General features: G+C 38.2%; 3 protein-coding genes and 1 pseudogene across 3 annotated transcripts in view; 1 reads left to right on the forward strand and 3 right to left on the reverse strand.

Moving 5' to 3' along the window:
- Positions 1–21,728, reverse strand: part of LOC130073047 (gastrula zinc finger protein XlCGF57.1-like) — a 754,620-nt gene that overhangs the window by 716,091 nt on the left and 16,801 nt on the right. The gene's annotated exons all lie outside the window — the stretch shown is intronic.
- LOC130073068 (gastrula zinc finger protein XlCGF7.1-like) overlaps positions 1–21,728 on the reverse strand; it is a 277,485-nt gene that overhangs the window by 238,975 nt on the left and 16,782 nt on the right. The window lies entirely within an intron of this gene.
- Positions 1–21,728, reverse strand: part of LOC130073138 (zinc finger protein 585A-like) — a 128,876-nt pseudogene that overhangs the window by 21,201 nt on the left and 85,947 nt on the right.
- LOC130073084 (gastrula zinc finger protein XlCGF7.1-like) lies at positions 9,199–20,294 on the forward strand. The gene is made up of 2 exons (XM_056238515.1): positions 9,199–9,407; positions 19,444–20,294. The coding sequence occupies exon 2, from the start codon at positions 19,459–19,461 to the stop codon at positions 20,251–20,253; it is 795 nt and encodes a 264-aa protein (XP_056094490.1). The 5' UTR covers positions 9,199–9,407; positions 19,444–19,458; the 3' UTR covers positions 20,254–20,294.

Consider the following 21,728-nt stretch of genomic DNA (forward strand, 5'->3'; position numbering starts at 1 on the left):
ATTATGTATTAACAATCTAAGCATTAAGTATCTGCATTTCCATTAGGCTATACCATATTAGTCAGAGTCCTAATCTAATCCTCTAATAACAAACATGTATGTATTACTTAAATTAGCTCTTTGTTCTGCCTTAAAAAAATGTACAGTAAGCTAATAATGATTAATTTATGTACATTTCTGAAAAGCATAACTGATAACATCACTCTGAATAGTAAAGTAGATGCAATGCATTTTCTGTGAAAAGCGCTATACAAATAAATTGGAATTGAATTGAAAGAGTCTGGACTAGCCCACTATGAGTCGCGCTGAAAGAAGTCAGGCACGCAGTTATGTAGCTCGCGTTTACACCTGCGTGCATGGCGGGCCCGTGCCGCGGTTCGCGTGAGTGTGAAAGCAACACGGACTCGGGAGCGCTTGTTCAGGAAGTTAAGTAACCTGTCCATGCGTTTTAGCTGATTATGATGCATTTAGTTAAATAAAACACATGTAAGGGATGATAGTGTTGATGATTTACCTTGGATACACGAGAGTTGAGTCTGCAATCAGGGCAACACATTTGGAAATCCACTGTCTCCTCAAAAGAGTCCGTTTGAAAAACACAATATATTGACCCGCGTTCTGTTTTCTATCATGCGCCGTGCACGTTTGCGATGGGATAAGATGCACGCAAACTCAACAGGGTTCGATAGAATTGAGTGTGAAACCAGACCAACGCTGCGGGGGGCGCCGGGAGCAATCGCGCTCGCGCTCGGACTCGGACCGCAGCAAACGAGCCCACTGTGAAAGCTCCGTCACCTGCCTCCGCAATTTTTCATATCAAAGCAGTGAAGGCGGGCGGGAACGTGAAGGAAAATGATAGCAGATAAACCAGCAGGGCGCGCACGGCGCACAGACTGGTGTGTGGAGGTGAATTACAGTGAGCTGTTTGTGACGGGAGACCAAAAATAAATAGCGGTCAATAGTAAAACGACACGTCGACTAAAAAAATTGCCGTCGACTAATTTGCATGGTCGATTACGTCGACTAAGTCGACTAATCGCGGCAGCACTAAAAACGATACACTCACTTCAGTTATTTTGGAGGTTCAGCAGGAACACGAATAGTTGGTACTTCTTAGCAAAACCAGCTTTATACTGACCCTCCTCGTTTATAAGCAGTCTGGTGTGTGAAATGATTCGCGCAAACATGAAAGCATTGACGTTGCTCGTGGGGAATATTCCCTTCGAAAACAAACTCAGCCACTGCGTCTTCAGCGGTTCGGATTTAGGAACATTAAAATGACTGCTGTGTTCGTTATTACACCCAAGAACAGAACACCACAATCGCTTAGACGCCATTCTGCTCATAGACAGTGCTCCGGCCAGGGAACTACACTAACATTTTCCACTGGTGGCACTTGCGCTACTAACTTTTTCAGTTACTAGCGCAAAACATGATTTGGTCGCACAAATTATTTATATAGTAAGCCGCTCTGGATAATAATGACCAATAGTGAAACTGTATTGCATACAGATGTGCTTTTTATTTTACTCTCCATCTTTTAAAACACATGCCTTCTTGTTTTCTTTAAAAATGGTTGGGATAGATTTACTGCAATAGAAAATACAGTAGCCTACACAATAAAGTGCTAAATTAATTTCTTTTGGATTTCACCATGCTATGGTTGGCACAGATGGGCAGACTTCTGAACTCTTAAGGAAAAGTAAAATAAATATAATATGTCATTGTGAAGCTTCAATGATTCGTGTTTGAATTGTTTTGACGCAGTTACAAATTTGGACAGTCCTGCAATTGAAGGCCCACAGAATTTACAGTAGGGCTGCACGATATTGGTAAAAAAATGACATTGCGATATTTGATTTTTCTGCGATATATATTGCGATATAAAAACAATTTCACCAGATGACTTGAATAGCTCTACTTGGAAAGAATGAATCATTCTAGAATGACTCTTGAGTTCAGTGTTGGACAGATGATCAGTTGTTATTTTAACCATTCATTAAAGTGAATCGGTTCAAAGGAGTCAGTTCGCGAATCGGACGTGTCATTAACGGACCACGGCACACGTTGTGTGATTATCCAGGCAGTTTAGGACATCGCACAAGATTTGTCTCAACACAGAAAACATTTCATCACCAGATAGATTTTTTGTTTTGTTTGTTGAAAGAGTGGTTTATGCCATCTGAATGTGTGGAAAGCTTTTCAGAGAAGATGAGGCAACGTTATTTTAGCACAATTCACAACCAGTAGTTCAGAAAAAAAAAAACTTCCGACCTTTTACCATCGTGTATTCTCAAAGATATTCAGTCAACTCAATTCATTATTATGAGCGAGGGAGGGAGAGAGAGCGCGCGCGCGACTGGGGCTTTCACTCTCTCTGCTCGTTCTCTCAGTTAAACAAGCGCGAATCCGCGAAGCCAACTTGATGTGTTGAATGCTCATGCATATGCGACCATTTTGGTCGCAGTGTAGTTCCCTGACACTGCGACCAAAATGGTCGCATATGCGACCTTTTGAAATGCCATTGCGACCCTAATTTTTAATGGGTCGCAAATGTATCACCGTTTGATTATTTTTGTACCTACCTAATGTTTTAGGCAATATGCTATGATTTACTATGAGCATTTATTAAAACAGAAATGTGTATTTTAAGAATACGTTTTATAACGCGCTCTGAGCATTCAACACATCAAGTTGGCTTCGCGGATTCGCGCTTGTTTAACTGAGAGAACGAGCAGAGAGAGTGAAAGCCCCAGTCGCGCGCGCGCTCTCTCTCCCTCCCTCGCTCATGATAATGAATTGAGTTGACTGACTATCTTTGAGAATACACGATGGTAAAAGGTCGGAAGACCGAAGTTTTTTTTTTTCTGAACTACCACTGGTTGTGAATTGTGCTAAAATAACGTTGCCTCATCTTCTCTGAAAAGGTTTCCACACATTCAGATGGCATAAACCACTCTTTCAATAAACAAAACAAAAAATCTATCTGGTGATGAAATGTTTTCTGTGTTGAGACAAATCTTGTGCGATGTCCTAAACTGCCTGGATAATCACACAACGTGTGCCGTGGTCCGTTAATGACACGTCCGATTCGCGAACTGACTCCTTTAAACCGATTCACTTTAATGAATGGTTAAAATAACAACTGATCTGTCCAACACTGAACTCAAGAGTCATTCTAGAATGATTCATTCTTTCCAAGTAGAGCTATTCAAGTCATCTGGTGAAATTGTTTTTATATCGCAATATATATCGCAGAAAAATCAAATATCGCAATGTCATTTTTTTACCAATATCGTGCAGCCCTACTGTAAATTCTGTGGGCCTTCAATTGCAGGACTGTCCAAATTTGTAACTGCGTCAAAACAATTCAAACACGAATCATTGAAGCTTCACAATGACATATTATATTTATTTTACTTTTCCTTAAGAGTTCAGAAGTCTGCCCATCTGTGCCAACCATAGCATGGTGAAATCCAAAAGAAATTAATTTAGCACTTTATTGTGTAGGCTACTGTATTTTCTATTGCAGTAAATCTATCCCAACCATTTTTAAAGAAAACAAGAAGGCATGTGTTTTAAAAGATGGAGAGTAAAATAAAAAGCACATCTGTATGCAATACAGTTTCACTATTGGTCATTATTATCCAGAGCGGCTTACTATATAAATAATTTGTGCGACCAAATCATGTTTTGCGCTAGTAACTGAAAAAGTTAGTAGCGCAAGTGCCACCAGTGGAAAATGTTAGTGTAGTTCCCTGAGTGTAGTTCCCTGGCTCCAGCACATCAACAATGACCGCGCCGGTCCGGTCCGCGCCGCGCAGACTATTGACAGCTCGCTCCCTCACGAGCGAGGGCGGGTCTGTGTTGAAACCCGGCTGTCAATCAACAATCGTGGGAGGGGCGTCCGTTTTATTGACGTCACAAAAACGAACGGCTCAATTTGAGGCAGGGGAAAACATATAAGGAGATTAAAACAAAAACACTGGATGGATTTTTATCATTATATGATGTTTGTGTACAGACACTGCCAACACACATTTCAGTACAATCAACTTGTAAAAGTGCATGTGCCATTATATGACCCCTTTAAAGCTGCAGTCCGGCATTTTTCCTCTTTGTCGCCATCTCTGTTCGAAATCTGCCATTGCAGTCATTCGCGGAATTATCAACTTTACGTGGGTTGTAGTTCAACACCCTCGACACGGCACAGCGCGGATGAACACAGTGTTTGAGGAGAGTGTGCAGCTGTCAGTCACCGCGCCGATGTGGATATTGTCATTCAGAATCACAGATTATTCTTTTTGGAAGTATGACCAACCAGTGGCGTAGGCAGAAATTGTATTTTGGGTGGGCCAGTGAAAATGTGAGTGGGCCTATAGTTTTTCATAGAAAAAAAATGACTTCAGTAATAATTAACCTTAGAGAGTAGAAAAATTAATAGACAAACTGCAAAAACAGTTACACCTTTATATTCGGCAAATCATCATGTTCAACCAACAGAGCTTAATAAAGGCTGGACAAACCAGTGTAGACAATAACCTGTCTATTTTATTCAGGCTAGTCAGCAGTCCAAAGACAGTTTACCCGAAAATAAAGTAAGCTAAAATAATAATATCGCAGTTAGATCGGCGGCTAAACCCGCGTCAGGCTGACGGAGAGAGGGAGCAAAAAGCAGCCGCCACCAGCACCTGACTAGCCTTCTGGGTTAATGAGTTTGAAGAACTGGGCTGTGTGGACTCGGTAGATGAAGGCAGTGGCGTGTCTTCTTCCTCAACTCTTGCTTTTTTCAAATAGCACATTAAAGAAAGTTGTTTAGCCATTATTGTGGCGCCGACGACGCTTGTGAGTTTTCCTGTCGGAACCCCCAGCAACCATAGCAACCAATAACGTTCCGGAGAGAGGCTTTCTACAACTTGCTTCGACAGTTTCATTTTATTCGGAAAACGAATTAAACACACACAGCAGTCAACAATAAATCAGGTATATATTAATATATTTTCTTAAATACATTTGAATAAAAATAAACTAAAAATGTATTTTTATCAAACTTGCCTGGGCGGGCCAGTGAGTAATGTGGGCGGGCCAGTGCCGCCCTGGCCCAATACTGGCTACGCCCCTGTGACCAACATAAGAATTTTCACCGGGAAATGTCATCTGAACTAGTAAGAAACATTCACTTTTGTTCTGGTTCTGACATTGCAGTAAATCGCGCTGATTAAATCTAACAATCGCTTATAAGTTATCACATCACGCAAAACCGTTGCAACTTATAGTTTGTTTTCAAATTGTTCATGTTAACAACGTAAGCATTGCGTGACTACATGTAATGTCCTTCCGATATTATCCTTGTTTTCGCATGGGCCGGTTGCAGTCTCTTTTTTTCTGTAGTCACTCCGAAGTCCGAACGAAGTCTTTTGCATTTTACAGCGGGTGAGTCTCTAGTTGTCACTGATGATGATCGTCGTTTGAACCTTTCTGGATCCGCCATCAAATTGATAAGTTTAATTATATCAAGTGCTGTGAGAAAAGGCTATAAATCTCTACCTCCAACATCCTCACACGCAATATAGCTTATACTAGCCGAGACTCCTTCTTTATGTGTACAGATGTGACGTAATGACGCAAAGACATGCTCGAATCTCCCGCGGAAATCCACCAGTACCACTAAAATTAAAAACATTATTACAAGCTTACCGTTTTGCATCGAGCTAAGGCAAGCAGATAGTTTTGAACACTGGCTGGTTATGTATTTTATCAAATATGTATTTTGGATAATTTTTAACCCAAAAAAAGCTACGGACAGCAGCTTTAAGTGTTTAGTCAAACAACTGTTTAGCAATTAGACTCCTCTAGCTAATTTTTATGTTGCTCTTACGTTATTATGATTTACACGCATTAAAACTCTGTTAACCAGGATTCATTTATTCATTACATAAAATGAAGACACAACTCATAATCTTCACAAATTGTAATGTAAAAAGCAGCAAGCAACGAGTTTACGTTTCACGAGCGTAATGAACAACATCAGTCGGTTCATTTCGATTCATTACTGAGTGATTCATTAAATGAACAGACTCGTTTAGATTTCGATTTCTCCTATTAAATGATAAAATGAATGTACTCACAGTCTGAAAAACAGCAGATTTAGAGCAGAATGAACGGCTGTGTTCCACTTCTCATGTTTATGTTCCCTTCCCTCGTTCACTTCTCTTCTTCTCCTAGACTCGGATGTGTGTCATTGCTTCAGTTGCTCAAGCGCCTCTACCGGCGGAACTCAGAATTCTTTCATTTATATTACAGGCAATGCGTCGCGGTAAAGTGAAAGTGAAAGCTGCACATTCATAGAGATGTTACACCTAAATATTCTAGCCAATCTTGAAAAGTTATGAGGAAACAGTATTATTTAAACTCTGAAAATGAAATAGAATAGATCTATATCTGTGTGATTTCTCACATGTATATTAATGTTTCCTTTATGAAACTCTTTACACGTTTTTTGCATTACATTTTTTTAGTCAGTGAAATTCCCTTCTAATTGGTCTCAAATGATTAAATTCCCATAATTCAATTAAAGCAATTAATCAATCCTTATAAATTCAGTTCAGAGAGAAGCTAAAAGAAAATAATATTGATGAGGTTATAATTCCATTTCACATTTCATTCAATTAAATGTTTTATTATTTTGTAAATGTAAGCATTTAAGAAAAATTTTAGACAAGCACAAACTATGTGCTTAATGCAAATATATTGGTCACATTCACAAGCGATTAGGTTCGCCAATTTATGCAAATGTATTTTATGTATAGGCCTAGTGACAAAATAATGAGGTTAATGGCAGTCTGTCACCATCAGTTTAAAGTAGTGATTGTATTTGTTAATATAAGGTACACCACAAAAAAAATCTTTTGGTTTTATTTTTCATCAAACAAGCTATACAAAACAGTAACCTATGGGGAATGCATATCCTCACAGAAACTGATGTATGATGTTACAGTATCTATATTACAAGATATAGGCTTGTAAATCCTGTTCTGCTTCATTAGTCCATCTTTTTACAGTCCTTGTTTCTGTTTCTGAAAAAAAAAAACACATCAGTAACAAGCTATTTTTTATACTATAAGTCAATTTATTGAAACATTTTCACAGTCTTTAAACTGAAATCTTAAAGGATTTGCTATCATGTGGCTCCATAGTGGACAACATTAATAATATGGTCTTCATCTCAATTGCTAATAATTTTTTTTGAAAAAGTCCACTTTTTGAAAATTACTTTATTACTAATGTGGTAGGCTACCTTATTTGTAAGCAATAAGGTACGAGAGGCTGTGCTGTATCGTGAATAAGTAACGGCTGGAGGGCGTTGTTAGGCACGACGCGAAGCGGAGTAACCCCATTAGCCGTTACTTATTCAAGATACAGCACTTGCCTCGAGTACCTTATTGCTTTTATAAAACGGTTACCACACAATAAAAATATTAAGGTAAAAAAATATGTATTAGTGCAACTTTCATGAAGTAAAATCACTAAAAGCCTTCCTTCCGCTAGAAAAAAATAGTCCCTGACCGTGAACAGCAACAACGTTCCAATGTGTAATATGCATGAAAGCTCAAATAAAAACGACATAGGAACCACAGTGTTGCGCAGTGATAAGTATAAATTGGGTGAAGCCGTGTTTTATCGTGAATAAAGCACAGCTATTGACCAATCAGAATCAAGGATTGGAACTAACCGTTTTATAACAGCTGAATGGTTAAGAATGCTTGCAGAGATTGCTACTTGTTGCTAGCAGAAATGACAGCTGCTATCTACTAATGATGAAATAAGGTTTATATTATTTGGTTCACACTGGTTATAGTAGCCTACATTGTATTTTGACAAACAGTTTGGTTAAAAAAAAAGTAATTAAATGGAACTCGTCATGGTTTAAGGTGATTTTGAGTCTGAATAACTTGCATGAGCTTCTCAGTATAGTTATTTCAACCACGTGGCCATATTGAATCCGTTGTGATTCATAAACGTACACAACTTTTATTTATTTATTTATTTTATTTATATAAAGAGCGAATACATTATGAATCAATTTCCCAAACCATGATTTGTCTTAATCACAGTACGCCTAGGCTAAGTGTTTATACTCTGACTTTTTTTGACAGAGCGGGACGCAACCGCCGCGGAGTAACCGAGTACCTGCGTGACTCGTCATAGCATAAACAGAGAGAAGTAGCTCCGGCTACAATGTTCTTCCGCAAGACGCATTACGATTTGTTTATTAAGTGCCAAAAGCTTTATGGTGTACCGTTAACTGATTTAATTCACTGTGTTTATCAGACTGTGATTTTATTTTTATTAGGAGAAATCTAAATCCGACAACTTGCCTTTACAAAAAGGAATTAAAATAATCACAAAATAAAAGCAAGGGAAATTAAAACAGTTATAAAAGAATTTAAAAGAGATAAATGATAGAGGTAAATCTTCTTATCTCTTAAAACTTGTACCATCTAATTAAGATTTATATTAAAACCCACAACATCAGTAACAAGCAAGTTGAAAGAGTCCAGAAGACATTTGCAAACTCCTTAGCAGATGTTTGAATCTTTAGACTTTATCCCAATCAAACATATTTGAGGAGATAAATAGTGTTGTATAATATCTTGTTTTGTATCGAATCTATGAAAGTTAGAAAGTTTAATATGGTTTCCGCCAGAAGAGGCGCTCGAGCAACCGAAGCAATGACACACATCCGAGTCTAGGAGAAGAAGAGAAGTGAGCGAACATAAACAAGTTGAACACAGCCGTTCATTCTGCTCTAAATCTGCTGTTTTCAGACTGTGAGTACATTCATTTTATCATTTAATAGGAGAAATCTAAATCCAAACGACTAAACAAGTCCGTTCATTTAGTGAATCACTCTGAAATTAATCGAGATGAACCGACTGATGTTGTTCATTACGCTCGTGAAACGTAAACTCGTTACTGACTGTTTTTCACATTACAATTTGCGAAGATTATGAGTTGTTTTCATTTTATGTTATGGAAACAGTTTTTAATATATGTTAATCATTTCTAATGTAAGAGCAACATAAATATCAGCTAGAGGAGTTTAATTGTTTCTAAATGGCTATTAGAGCAAAACACTCAAAACTGAATAATCTCGAGTGATTGTAAGTGTGATGATCATCTGCTACATGAGCAACAACGACCACAATTCACTCCTTCAGTCAGTGAAGCTCCCACAGCCGTTCATGAGAGTTTAAATGCTGGGGAATATTCCCATCTTCCCACAGGAGAAGAAGAAGCAAGCAGGAGGAATTACTCCAGGAGAAACTACGGACATACTATTGTAAAGATGGAGATTAAGGAAGAACCCTGCAGAATAAAAGATGAAGATACAGAGGAACAAATAGGTTGGTGTTTTCCTTCATTCTCTTTAATGACTGATGAGGAACATTAAGATGAAAACTCACAAATCCTCCTGAGACCCAGGCATAGACTTTATCCTCTGTAGAGGACATTATATTTTAGTGAATTTCTCTGAGATCTTCATTCATGTCACAGTCCTGTAAAGAGCACATTCAGGGCTTTTCAGAGATACCAAACGTTTGAAGGTTTCACCTTGAAAAATCCCTCTCGTTGACAATGACTGAATGATCACATTTGTAAAAATATTTGGTATTTATCATTTAAACAGTAATTTTCAAATTGTTTGTCGTAAATAAACATATCAGAAACTTTATGGGGTTTCAAATCAGAATAGGACTTTCTTTTACAAAACAGGGCATCGATTTCATGCGTGTCCTCTGTAGAAGACATCAGAAATTATACATCAATAATCCTATGAATTATGAGATATTCTTATGAAAATGGTGCCAAGTTATTACTCCCATTATTACACTTCTTTTTACATTACATGTTGCCACAAGAATACATTAATATGCACATAATTAATTACTTTGTAATTAATGGGACTACACATGTATAGCAATTTTACAAACATATATCCTAAAGTAAAATAGTGTATCAAATTATTCTGTTATATCTTTCATAACATAGTTGAGAATCATCTTTATACAAAGTTGGTTAATTATAGCCTGAAACCTAAAAATGTATTGGTATATGAAAAAAAAACCCCAAAGAAACAATGTTTTGCCTATACATGTATTATCATGCCATTTTATTTTTTTAAATAACTGAGTCCAGGGGTCCGTTCTTCGTACCTCGCTTAACCTGTTAGCCAGCACCCCCACTTTAAAAAATAAATAAATAAATAATAAATAAATAAATGGCATACCCAAACTAAAACAGATACAGTTCATAATCCCTTTGCACTAAACGCAATAATTATGGTCTTGTTTGAAAGCAGACACTTGACAGTTTATTGTAAATGCAAAATTAATTGTTCTTATAATGAAATAAACTGTATGTTATAAATAGCCTAGCTTCAAAGTTTTGTAAAGTTATTATGAAATATCCAACATGTAACAAAGTTGGCATCTAGAAGTGCACTGCAGCTAAAGCCACATGCCTGACCATGTTATATTTCAAATCTGAAGATAAGTCTAAAACTGTGAATTTAATTAAATGTTTTTCAAGATCATGTCATGTGACTTTATTTTGAGAAGACTCAAACATGCTAACTGATGTTTATTGTCATTTTCTAAGCATCCATTCAGTGTATTGTCTCTATTGTTTTGTGGTGCAAACGAACGCCATTCAGTTTCAGTTTTCACCGCACACATTCACAGCTCTCCGGCCTGGTTATGGCTCTAATTATTCTTTCCTTTTGTCTTCATTATTACTGACAACTTTATATTCACACTGTTTTAATCCCCAATTCTTTGAACAAACGTCTCACTTAACCTTCTTTGAAACTGTATCAAATGCGCTTCTTGAAAAAAGAAAGTAGTTCGTAGTAGTTTTACTATTCAAAATAATTCATAAAAAAAGGGGGCCTAAAACTTAGGGCTAGCTAGCATGTTATCTTAGCACACCATCAATACATGACAATTTATGAGATTAAAACCACGTTTTTGCTCATATCTAACTTTATAACGCATGTCGAGTGTTTTAAATAACCTTCTGTGATCTGATGTGGCTTAAATATATATATTTGTAGTATTTTTTTAGTATTCTGCACAATGATGATAAAGGCTATGTCAGTTAGCATTGCATTATTACTGTGCGTTCACACCGTCGCCCTGCCAACGACGCCGTGGAAAGATTCGTGGACGCTCTGACGTAGATCGAATGCTTGGTCTTTTTTAAAACTGTATTTAAAGGGGCCGCAAAGCAAACAAGCATGTCGATCGTTATTTTTGCAGACTGACCAAGTAGGGTATTAGTTAACCTCATTGAATCTTTTAAAGGTGCTATATGTAGTTTTTAGCAGCCTCTAGCGGTGATGTTTCAGATTGGAACAAGAGCGCTCGTGCTCGTGCTCTTACTCAAGAGTGAGCACTCACTACCGGCCACACTGCCCCCTAAAATCCACTGGATCCGTCTACGGCGCGGAACGTCAGCGCCACGTTTTTGATGCGTCCCTAGCTCGGCGTCAAAGTCCACTGGAAGCGTCTCAGACGCGTTTCAGCAGCAGAGCGTTGGTCTCCACAGGGTGTTTTATTTTGAAAATCGACCGTATCCTCTATGCCATTCTGTGTCTGACTTCCTGCCCGGTACGATGTGCTCTGTGCTGCTTGACGCGGCAAGCGGCGAAAATAGACCTGCTACCTATTCTCTGCGGAGCGGAGAGACGCTTCTGGGACGCTTCTGAGACGCGCTGCGTCCGCAGCTGGTGGACTTAAGAGCATTGACTATAATGGCCGCGATTAGCTCAGGCATCCGCGACGCTGACGTTCCGCGCCGTAGACGGATCCAGTGGATTTTAGGGGTGAGACTTTCAACACAACGGAGAAAGCATCACACAACATGCTGGAAACTCGTGTAAACTCCCACTGCAACGTCACAATAATAGGCTACTTTTTACAGCTTGACGTTGAACTAATGCTCCATGCTCGTACCATGATAACATTACATTTGACTGCATTTAGCCGGCATGTGGTGTTCTAGCATAAGGCATTTCACTAACTATTTGTGTATCTTTCACAATCAGCAATGTCAACATAGGTGAATGTATGATATGATAACGAAAACGATTACAATTTCAGTGTAACAGTAAGACAGTAGGAAGTAACATTACTGTACTGAACGTGTCTGGAAATGTGTATTATAAACAATATGATAGTAGTAGGATGAGTTAGACAGTAGATCTAGTACATAAAATAGAAGTTACATCCTAAAGCACCTACTTTTTGTTATCCTGGAACAGTCTTTTGTCTTCAGTCAATTTCATGTCTCATGTATGTTGTAGTTTACCTTGCTATTTCATTACAGTTTAGCGTACTATTATTTATTTCAGCATATCTGAAAACTTGTAATTTATCAGAATGAAAATAGACATTGCATTGGTTTCATTTCAGGATTCCGATTCAGACAATTATGAACCTCTACTAACTGAAAGCAGTTGTCACGAAAACCACACAGGAAGCAGATAATCCATGAGCAGTAGTTTCTTTAATTAAAGGGCAATCCAAACTCGTTGTCAACATGCAGGGGTCAATCCAAATAAAGCCGTCAAGACAATAAACAAAACAGGAACTAGAACAAACACAGACCTGAAGTGGTGTGACACAAACTAAGGAATCCGTAACAAATACTAAAACAGACAGGGTATTTATACACACAATCTAACAAGACTAACACAGAACAGCTGGGAACAATGATTACGGGGAACAGCTGAGTGCAATGAACTGATGAGTGACAGTGACAGACAGAATGCTGGGAATTGAAGTCAAATGTGAAGGACACCGTGAGAACGAGGACCTCTAGTGATAGACAAGGGAACACAACCAGACACTGTGACAGCAGTTAGTTTAAACCTAAAACAAAGCGGAGGTCTCTCCATAATTCAAACGCTCTGCCGATGTTGATCCGTGTTTTCGTCCTGAGTCGATCCGATTGACGTTTGGCCTGACGAGCTTCCGCAGATAAAACTTTTTTGTTGTTTTTTATATTTTTTGTGGAGTTTGTGTTGGAGTCTGTGTTGTGCTGGAGGCAGGTCGTTTTTGGGTGTTATCAGACTCCATGTCGTTAGCTGCAGTGCCGTCGCATAGACTATAGGCTATAGGCCCTCGCCGCTGGCTCTCATTGAAAATAAATGACTTCCGGCCACTTTGACGCTCTCGCCGGCAGCGGTGTGAGCGGTTAATATAATCTATTATGAAAATACCCGGCATGAAGAACCCTGATAAACCATACATCTTCGTAATTGTTTGTTTATTGTCTCCAAAATGTCTCTGTCTGCATGTTATAATGATCTCTGAAAGCTTTGTTTATTTAAAGGAGTTCTTGGAATGTCACATGATATGCCTCTTCATCACTAGTGCCATTAGTGGCCTAAATGTGCATAGAGCGCCCTCAGGCTGCCCGTATGCATTGAAAACACAGTACATTAGAGTATCCAGCACTCATAATGATTACATCAGTGCATTTAGGGTAAAAATTGAATAAATATTACTCCTGTATAGAAATTTGACATAAAAGAATCTATCAATATTTTTTTAAATGTGCATGCTTTTGAACTAAAAGCCCTGAGGGACGTTGCTTTGTCAAGCATTTTCATGACGACTGTACAGGAGATTTTTCTCTGAATAGGAGCGGCTGATGCTCATGTTTCAAACCGAAGGTATCGGCTCGTGTCAAAATTTGAAGCTTGAATCTTAAATCTTTAAAATGATTAGAGATGTTCCGATACCCTTTTTCCCTTCCCGATACCGATTCCGATACCTGGACTCAGGGTATCGGCCGATACCGAGTACCGATCCGATACCTGGGTCTGTACTGTATCTATACAGCTGCAATTCAATTGGAATTGATAGAATTATTTTATGGTGTGCTTCAGACTTATCCCTTAATTAAACATGAACAAATACATAGGGTGAACTAGAGTATTTTTATTATCTGACATACATTTCACAGCAATATATTATTTATCTTTCTTAAATGAAAAAGAACTTAAAATGCAGCCACACATCTAATACTGTAAACTGAAAAAAGGTATTTTAGATTTACAATATATAACTGTATAAAAAAAGTGCAACAAATAAATCTAGGAATCTAAAAAAATTATATATGAATAATATAAGAAAATTATCTCTTTATAATTTAAGGTCCATAAACAGTTTTGTTAAATAAACGGCATTTCAGTTTTGACATCGGCTGGTCATCCAGAATAATAAACTTAATAACTTACATGTTGTGTCGGTTATATTTATGATCGCTCGTTGGACTTTCTTTTGAAAACATTTCTCTTCGTTTGAATGAAGCTTTCAGAGATTGTTGATTCTGGCGAGGCTCATCCTTCTCTGCCCTTGCCTTTGTGTAATCGTGTTCTGCGGGGTTACTCGGTGTTACTTGAAGTTGCTAATAACGTTACTTGTTCCACCCCTCGAAATTGCAGTATGGCATATGAGACATGTCGCCGTTTTACTACCTGGTTGTCCAGTCTGAAATACTGCTAAACAGCGGACATACTGCTATCGCGCGCGCGCGTTTTCTTCTTCGCTGCTCTAAACAGTGGTTCCCGTGTCGTCACAAGTAACCACTGTTTAGAGCAGCGAAGAAGAATTGATCTCCGATTTGCAGCGTTACGCAAAGCTAGCGTGCATAACTAGTTATTGTTTAAGGCCCTGTTTACACGAAAACGATTCCGGGTGAAAACGTAATAATATTTTATCGGATGTGCCTTTCGTTTACACGGCGACGGCGTTTTTGGGGCTTAAAAACGCAAAAAAGTGAAACCACCCTCCAAAGTGGAAATCTTAAAAACGCTCCACCATCGCGTTTCCGTCTAAACGGGTAAAAACGCAAATCTGCTCATGGCGGCTCTCGTCGCGTACGCATTTACGTCACAGGCATGCGCCAGTACAGGAAAATAACAACCAACATGTCGGATTATTTCCATACGTCGGACCTTCAAGTTGCCCTAGCAGCTCTGATAAACGTCCAAGAGTCTTTTCAATTTCGCGCTACTAGGGAGAGAAGTAAAAGGAAGGTTGTACGCAGGCGCACGGACTTGTTGTTGTTGTGTGGCAGTGCTTCACATTGCCACCTAGCCGCCTGGAGTGCATACTACATCGCATTTCTAACACTTTTGCGTCTCCATATGCACGCAGATTTCCCCCCCATAACGCTCGTCTAAACGCAGAATAAAAAGTGAAAACGAAACGCCACTTTTGCGTTTTCTCTTCAGATCGTTTCCGTGTAAACATGGCCTAAGAAAATGGTATCGGATCGGTACGCGGATAGAAGTACTCGCCGATACCGATGCCAGAATTTTTATTGGTATCGGTGGCATTTCTGATACTAGTATCGGAATCGGAACAACTCTAAAAATGATGTATAGTTTATCAAGGTAGTTACATTACATTTAACTGTAACTTAGAGCTCATTTAAACAAAGATTCAGTGTGCCGGGTCCTCGTGAAGGTTAATGGGTTAATACATCTGAGATGATTTGACAGATGCCAGATCTTGAAATAGTGATAACTGATCTCTGGCTAATTTGGTTCTTTAAACGAATTTGCGTATTGGATTAAAATATCTTGATTAAGTTGTCTGAGATTACTGTGTGTTCTTGTGTCCATTGGAAAGGCCAGATGTATATCGATACTCGAAACCATGAACAGCAATCCAGTGATTGGCTGGCTGTAAGACAGCAACTTATTGACTTATTTATTTTGTATATTGTGGATACAACTTATTTATTTTGTATATTGTGGATACATATTTGTTTACATATTCGTCTAGTTCAATCTTTGATTTGTTTTGTTGTTTTATTTTTGTTGTTTTGTTACTTTGTTTTACGTCAACATGCACTTGTACATATATGTGCACTAATGGATTCTTTTTTTGGATTTTTGGGGCACTTGTAAATAAATACCACCATACTCTAAAGAGTGTTACGGGTTGAGCCATCATTTTGTTTATTTTTTCCCGGACTGTAACACGTCCGCAGTAGACTCGAGGTGACCCAGTTGGCCCTGCCAAAGGTCCACTGCATCACAATATTAAAAAAGAAAAATCACGCACGTGATGAAAAACTTTAATTTCTGGAACTTAATAAGAAAACAGCCAAGCCACCTAATGACATAAAAGTTGTAACAGATAAATGAAATGTACTGTTTGCTACACGATTCCCAATTGATTCCGAATTATTTCAATTATTTCACGATTTGTAGTATTTGTACAGGCTTTACATTTTATTTAAATCTTGTAATTAGCAATTTATTACAATTTACCTGTGAAGCAGATTTGTTACTTGACAACATTAATGAGTTTTTTAAGGGTGGCGCTTAAGAAAAAAAAAACATAATTGTAATAGATAATAGTAATACTTATTAAAAGATAATTCTACTACTAATATTAACTAGGGCCGGGACATTAACGCGTTAATTAAGATTAATTAATTACAGACTTTAACGCGTTAATTTACACAAAAAATAATTTTAATCGCACTTATTTTTGCACCGCGGAACGTTTCTCACTGGATGAGTTTCGGCGGACCGATTATACTGGAGCACCAACTAGCGTTCATGATGAAGAAGCTGACGAGATCGCTTGCTTCATAGGGGTGGAACGGTACATGTATTCGTATCGAACCGAAACGGTACGGGCGTCACGGTTCGGTGCACGAATTTACACGGAGAATACACGGTATAAAAATATATAAAACTCGCGTGCAAATTAATTAATGTAATGCGGAACTACTGTTAGATATGCGGGTTCTTTAGGGACACATAATCTGTACCATCGGCTTAGCTCTGAACGCGCGTTCACTTCAAACGTTGGCTTTATAGGTGCGTCCTATTCGCTTTGGAGTAGCGTCGAACTAGACGCGGATTTGATGCTCTATTCCGTGTTTGGTGTGACCGCATAATGAAGGCTGCGATGTCAAGATTGCAATGCTGGACTGTGTGTGTGTGTGTGTGTGTGTGTGTGTGTGTGTGTGTGTGTGTGTGTGTGTGTGTGTGTGTGTGTGTGTGTGTGTGTGTGTGTGTGTGTGTGTGTGTGTGTGTGTGTGTGTGTGTGTGTGTGTGTGTGTGTGTGTGTGTGTGTGTGTGTGAGACAGAGAGAGAGAGAGAGAGGCGCGCGACCGAACAGTGGAAACATAAAAAAAAACATACTCCGTAATTTTGTTCATACAGATCATTAAACCTGCAACGTGTTTACTTATATTTGTGTACACTCGCAATAAAACACAACATTGTGCACACTGTAAACTCTTATCAAACTGTAACCTACAACTGTCACTCAACCAAAAACACACACACACACACACACACACACACACACACTGTTTTAAAAGAAAAACATATTTATCCGACTCCATTTCAAAACAGTCTGTGGGTCCCATCTTCTTTTGGACATTCATCATATTGCATTGGTTTTCATTTCTCGTCCTCGGAGCACTAATCTTACACATTCTACATTGATTAAAAAAGAAAATCGAATGCGTTTTTAATGGTAGTATTATTTTAACAGAAATCAATTATTTATAATTCAGATGAGAATAATGTTACATTGTTAATTAATAATGTTAATTAAAATTAAGGAAAACAAATATATTGATCTGAAATATAGCAAATTAATTTTAAATTAATTCAGGTACAATTACCAAACATATCGCAAGGTCTTTTTGTCTTTTCATTAAAATAATTAATAAACTAATTATATAAAACAATTGTCAGTGCACTACAAATAAACTGGTTCTATGCCTTTATATAATAAAACTTATTTAAAAAATACAATGCCTTCTGCATTTTTGTTTTGCTTTTCCCTCCATTGTACCGAAATCGTACCGAACCGTGATGTCTGAACCGAGGTATGAACCGAACCGTGACTTCTGTGTACCGTTCCACCCCTATTGCTTCATAGATCGCTTTGGTTGGTCCTGTGGATGGGAAATTTTGTTATAAAAAACGAACGGATGGAAGCGTCGATAAGAGCATGGTTGTGTGCAAGTTATGTAACAAGGAATTCGCTATTGCTATTAGTGTAGCTATTGCTACACTTAATGGCAAAAATTGCACTGGTCTGCTGGACTTGGTTGAACAAAAATAAACAATATGTTGTTGATTAAGCTTATGTATTGTCATTATTCAATGGTATACTAAAAATCCATGTGAAAAAAATTACTTCTCACTTTTCTAAGGTCAAATATTTATGCAATTAAAATGCGATTAATTTCGATTAATTAATTACAAAGCCTCTAATTAATTAGATTCATTTTTTTAATCGAGTCCCGGCCCTAATATTAACAATATGCAATGCCAGCCAATGGGATTGCCGTTAACGCATTATTTGCCACCAATACCGGAGAAACCGGTTAATTGTAAATATATCTATTAAAATACTGATATTCGGGTCTATAACTCCTCCCCAGACTTAATGTAATGTAAATGTCATTTTCAGTCAGAACACATTTCACATTTCAGGATTTTGAATATCAGAAGGGTCCAGATATTTTGCATGCCAAATATCTCACGGGCTTCGGCGACTCATCTGCGATTCTCTCAGATCGCGTCTCTTCACACGGTGTGATTGTCACTCCTGTGAAAAAGTACTGATTTGGCTCAGATTTCGACCATTTGTTGGCGATTTCGCAAAACCTGTCGGCGAGTGAAGATGGGGGCTAAAATCGTGCTGTGTGAACTCGGCATAAGGCTCTCTCTCTCTCTCTCTCTCTCTCTCTCTCTCTCTCTCTCTCTCTCTCTCTCTCTCTCTCGTTGCGTGTGTGTGAGAAACGGCGATCTCAGCAAAGCAACGGCGAGTCGTGCGCCTTCACACTAGAGTTTCCGGTACGTCGAATACAGTTACTATGCGCTTCCATTAAGCTGAATTGAAATTTGACAGATCAGTTGATGGAGAGTGAGACTCTCAAGCGCTCAGTGTTCAGCAAGTGAAAATATATTTATGCTAAACTTATACTTGGCCTCTAACACACACACACACAAGTATTTATTAGGCAGTGGCTAATGATAGACATGATTTAGTCGCCAATAGGGAAGAAGTTATTTACTCTCATTGTAGAGGGTTGATCATGGGGAGGGTCAACAATGAAATCCAGCTAATCGAGTAATCCACGTACAAAGAATGGGTCCCTGGTGTCCACTACAGAGGACATAGCATAAAATATTTTTTCTACAAAAAAACAACTAAATTCTCATACAAAAAAAGTTCTGGTCCTTAGGAAGATATAACAATACATAAAAAACTAGATACTAGAAGAAAGTAAACTAGGTTTGTGCTACATTAAGAATGAAATTTATTTCTTTATGTTTCTCTTTTGACCTTTAATTTAATTTTGGGAATTTAATGTTGATTTTAGACTCAATAGAAGTGAATGAAGACAAACGGCATCTGTTTCAAAAATCTCATCATTTCAAAGGTGAAGATGGAAATGCAGTCGTTTCAAAGACTGAAGAGAATTTCACACAAAAAACAAGCTGGAAAATCTGGAGTCAAAGGATCTTTCACCTGCTCTGAGTGTGGAAAGAGTTACGTGCATAAACCAGACCTTAAGAGGCACATGAGAATTCACACTGGAGAAAATCTGTTTGCATGCACTCAGTGTGGAAAGAGTTTTATACATAAAAGAAACTTAAATGACCACATGAGAATTCACACCGGAGAAAAACCTTTCACCTGCACTCAGTGTGGAAAGAGTTTCACTTACAAAAGAAATCTCAATGATCATCTGCACACTCACTCTGGAGTGAGATCATTCAGCTGTGATCAGTGTGATAAAACATTTGTTGTGGCATCAGGCTTAAAAACACACCTTAAAGTTCATGCTGGTGCGAAGCCTCATGTTTGCTCTTTTTGTGGAAATAGTTTTTCACTACTGAAAAATTTACAAGTTCACCAGCGTATTCATACTGGTGTGAGACCTCATGTCTGCTTTGACTGTGGGAAGAGCTATAGTACATCGAGCAACTTAAAAACACACCAGAGAATTCATACTGGAGAGAAACCGTACAAGTGCTCACACTGTGGAAAGAGTTTCTCTCAGTCAGGAGTCATGAAAGCTCATGAGAGAGTTCATACTGGAGAGAAGCCGCACCAGTGCTCTTCATGTGGGAAGAGTTTCACCTTCTCTTCTAATCTACTGAAACATAAGAAAAAGCTTTGTTTGTGAGTGAAAACACTTGTGAAACAATGGCGGCGTCAGTCCTTTAAAACTCTGAATGTTCCATGAGCTGTTCAATGAAGGCTGCGTTTACACTTGGCATTAAGATGCGATCACCATGAAGCCAATCAGGACACGGCCCGTTTACACCTGTCCACTGTATTTGGATAACAGATAACAGATCTCGCGTTCTCGCAAAAAAAAGACCTGAATTGTTGGGTTTTCTTTTAAAAACAGTATTCAATTGGGGGTAGATTATACAAATCTCGCAAAATGAGGAAGGGTGAAGAAGCTGCAAGTACTAATAATGTGGATAGATTCCATAATGAAAACGGTACAGAGAAATGTATCCGAGAACGTTGCCAGCTGTGTTAAGAAAAATGTGTGGTCTTTACAGAAAATGAATGGTTCTGCAACTTTAGGATGCGAAAGCAAACATTTCCCTTTATTTGCGTTGTACTTCGCACTCGACTGTATCGCAAAACCACACAGCTTACGTGCAGCAATTTCTGGAGAGAGGAGGGGGAATAATGACAGTGGGGGGTTGTGTGACGTGCAGACATGATGACTGGATTGCGTTTACATTACACTGAGATCCGATCACAATGCGTCCTCGACTACCTCCGGACCGGGACACGCTGATCGGATAACATTCCAGAAGCGCGTTTACACTTGTCTTTTCAATGTGTATGTGGACAACATCCGGATACAGGTCGCATGTTAATGCCAAGTGTAAACGCAGCCAATGTTAGAACTCACTCTTGAAGTGTGGATGAAAATATATTGAAATCAGTCAAGTTTGGTCATGGGTAGTTTATGGTTGAATGGGGTTTATATGGCCAATAATGTTGTATGTAATGTACTTATTTCTATGAGAAACGAAAAGGAACAAAACTTAAGTGACTTATTAATGAATAAATTAACTTTTGTTTATATGTAACCAAAAGGGTTTTGACATTGTATACAACACTGTTAAATAACTCTATTGCAGACTTTTGGTCAATGTTGATTAGGTTAAAAATAAATTCTTGCAAAAGAAAAAAATCCTTATTAATAATAAAATAGGCAGGTTTAGTGATTTGTAAAAAACAAATCAGTACACTCATAAACAGACCGTCTAGACAGGGAGAACTAGGCCTATTCCAACAATTAGCAAATTAGCTTTCTTTCGTAATATGGGCTCATATGCCTTTCTAATAGTGTGCTTTAATAGTAAGGTATTTACTGAGTTTGGTCTTTTAATATCACTGTACATTAAGCCACATTCCACGTTAAGCATTTTCTTTATAACAGTTTTCTATGGAAGGAAAACGCTTAAATGCATTGCATTTATATTCTGGACTAATCTGCTGTCCTGTACATAGTATGCTTTATTAGTATGGTGTTTACTGAGTTAGGTCTTTTAATATCACTGCTTGGAGTAAAAACATAATTCACGCAAATGAGAACTCAAGACACGCACATACATTTGAACATCTGACCTC

Source organism: Rhinichthys klamathensis, unplaced genomic scaffold (genome assembly GCF_029890125.1).
Source record: "Rhinichthys klamathensis goyatoka isolate OS25496 unplaced genomic scaffold, OSU_Roscu_1.1 h1tg000523l_1, whole genome shotgun sequence".
In the NCBI taxonomy this organism is placed as follows: Eukaryota; Metazoa; Chordata; class Actinopteri; order Cypriniformes; family Leuciscidae; genus Rhinichthys; species Rhinichthys klamathensis.

Coding starts and splice junctions, on each gene's coding strand:
- LOC130073084 (XM_056238515.1), top strand. CDS start 19,459: ATGAAGACAAACGGCATCTGTTTCAAAAATCTCATCATTTCAAAGGTG.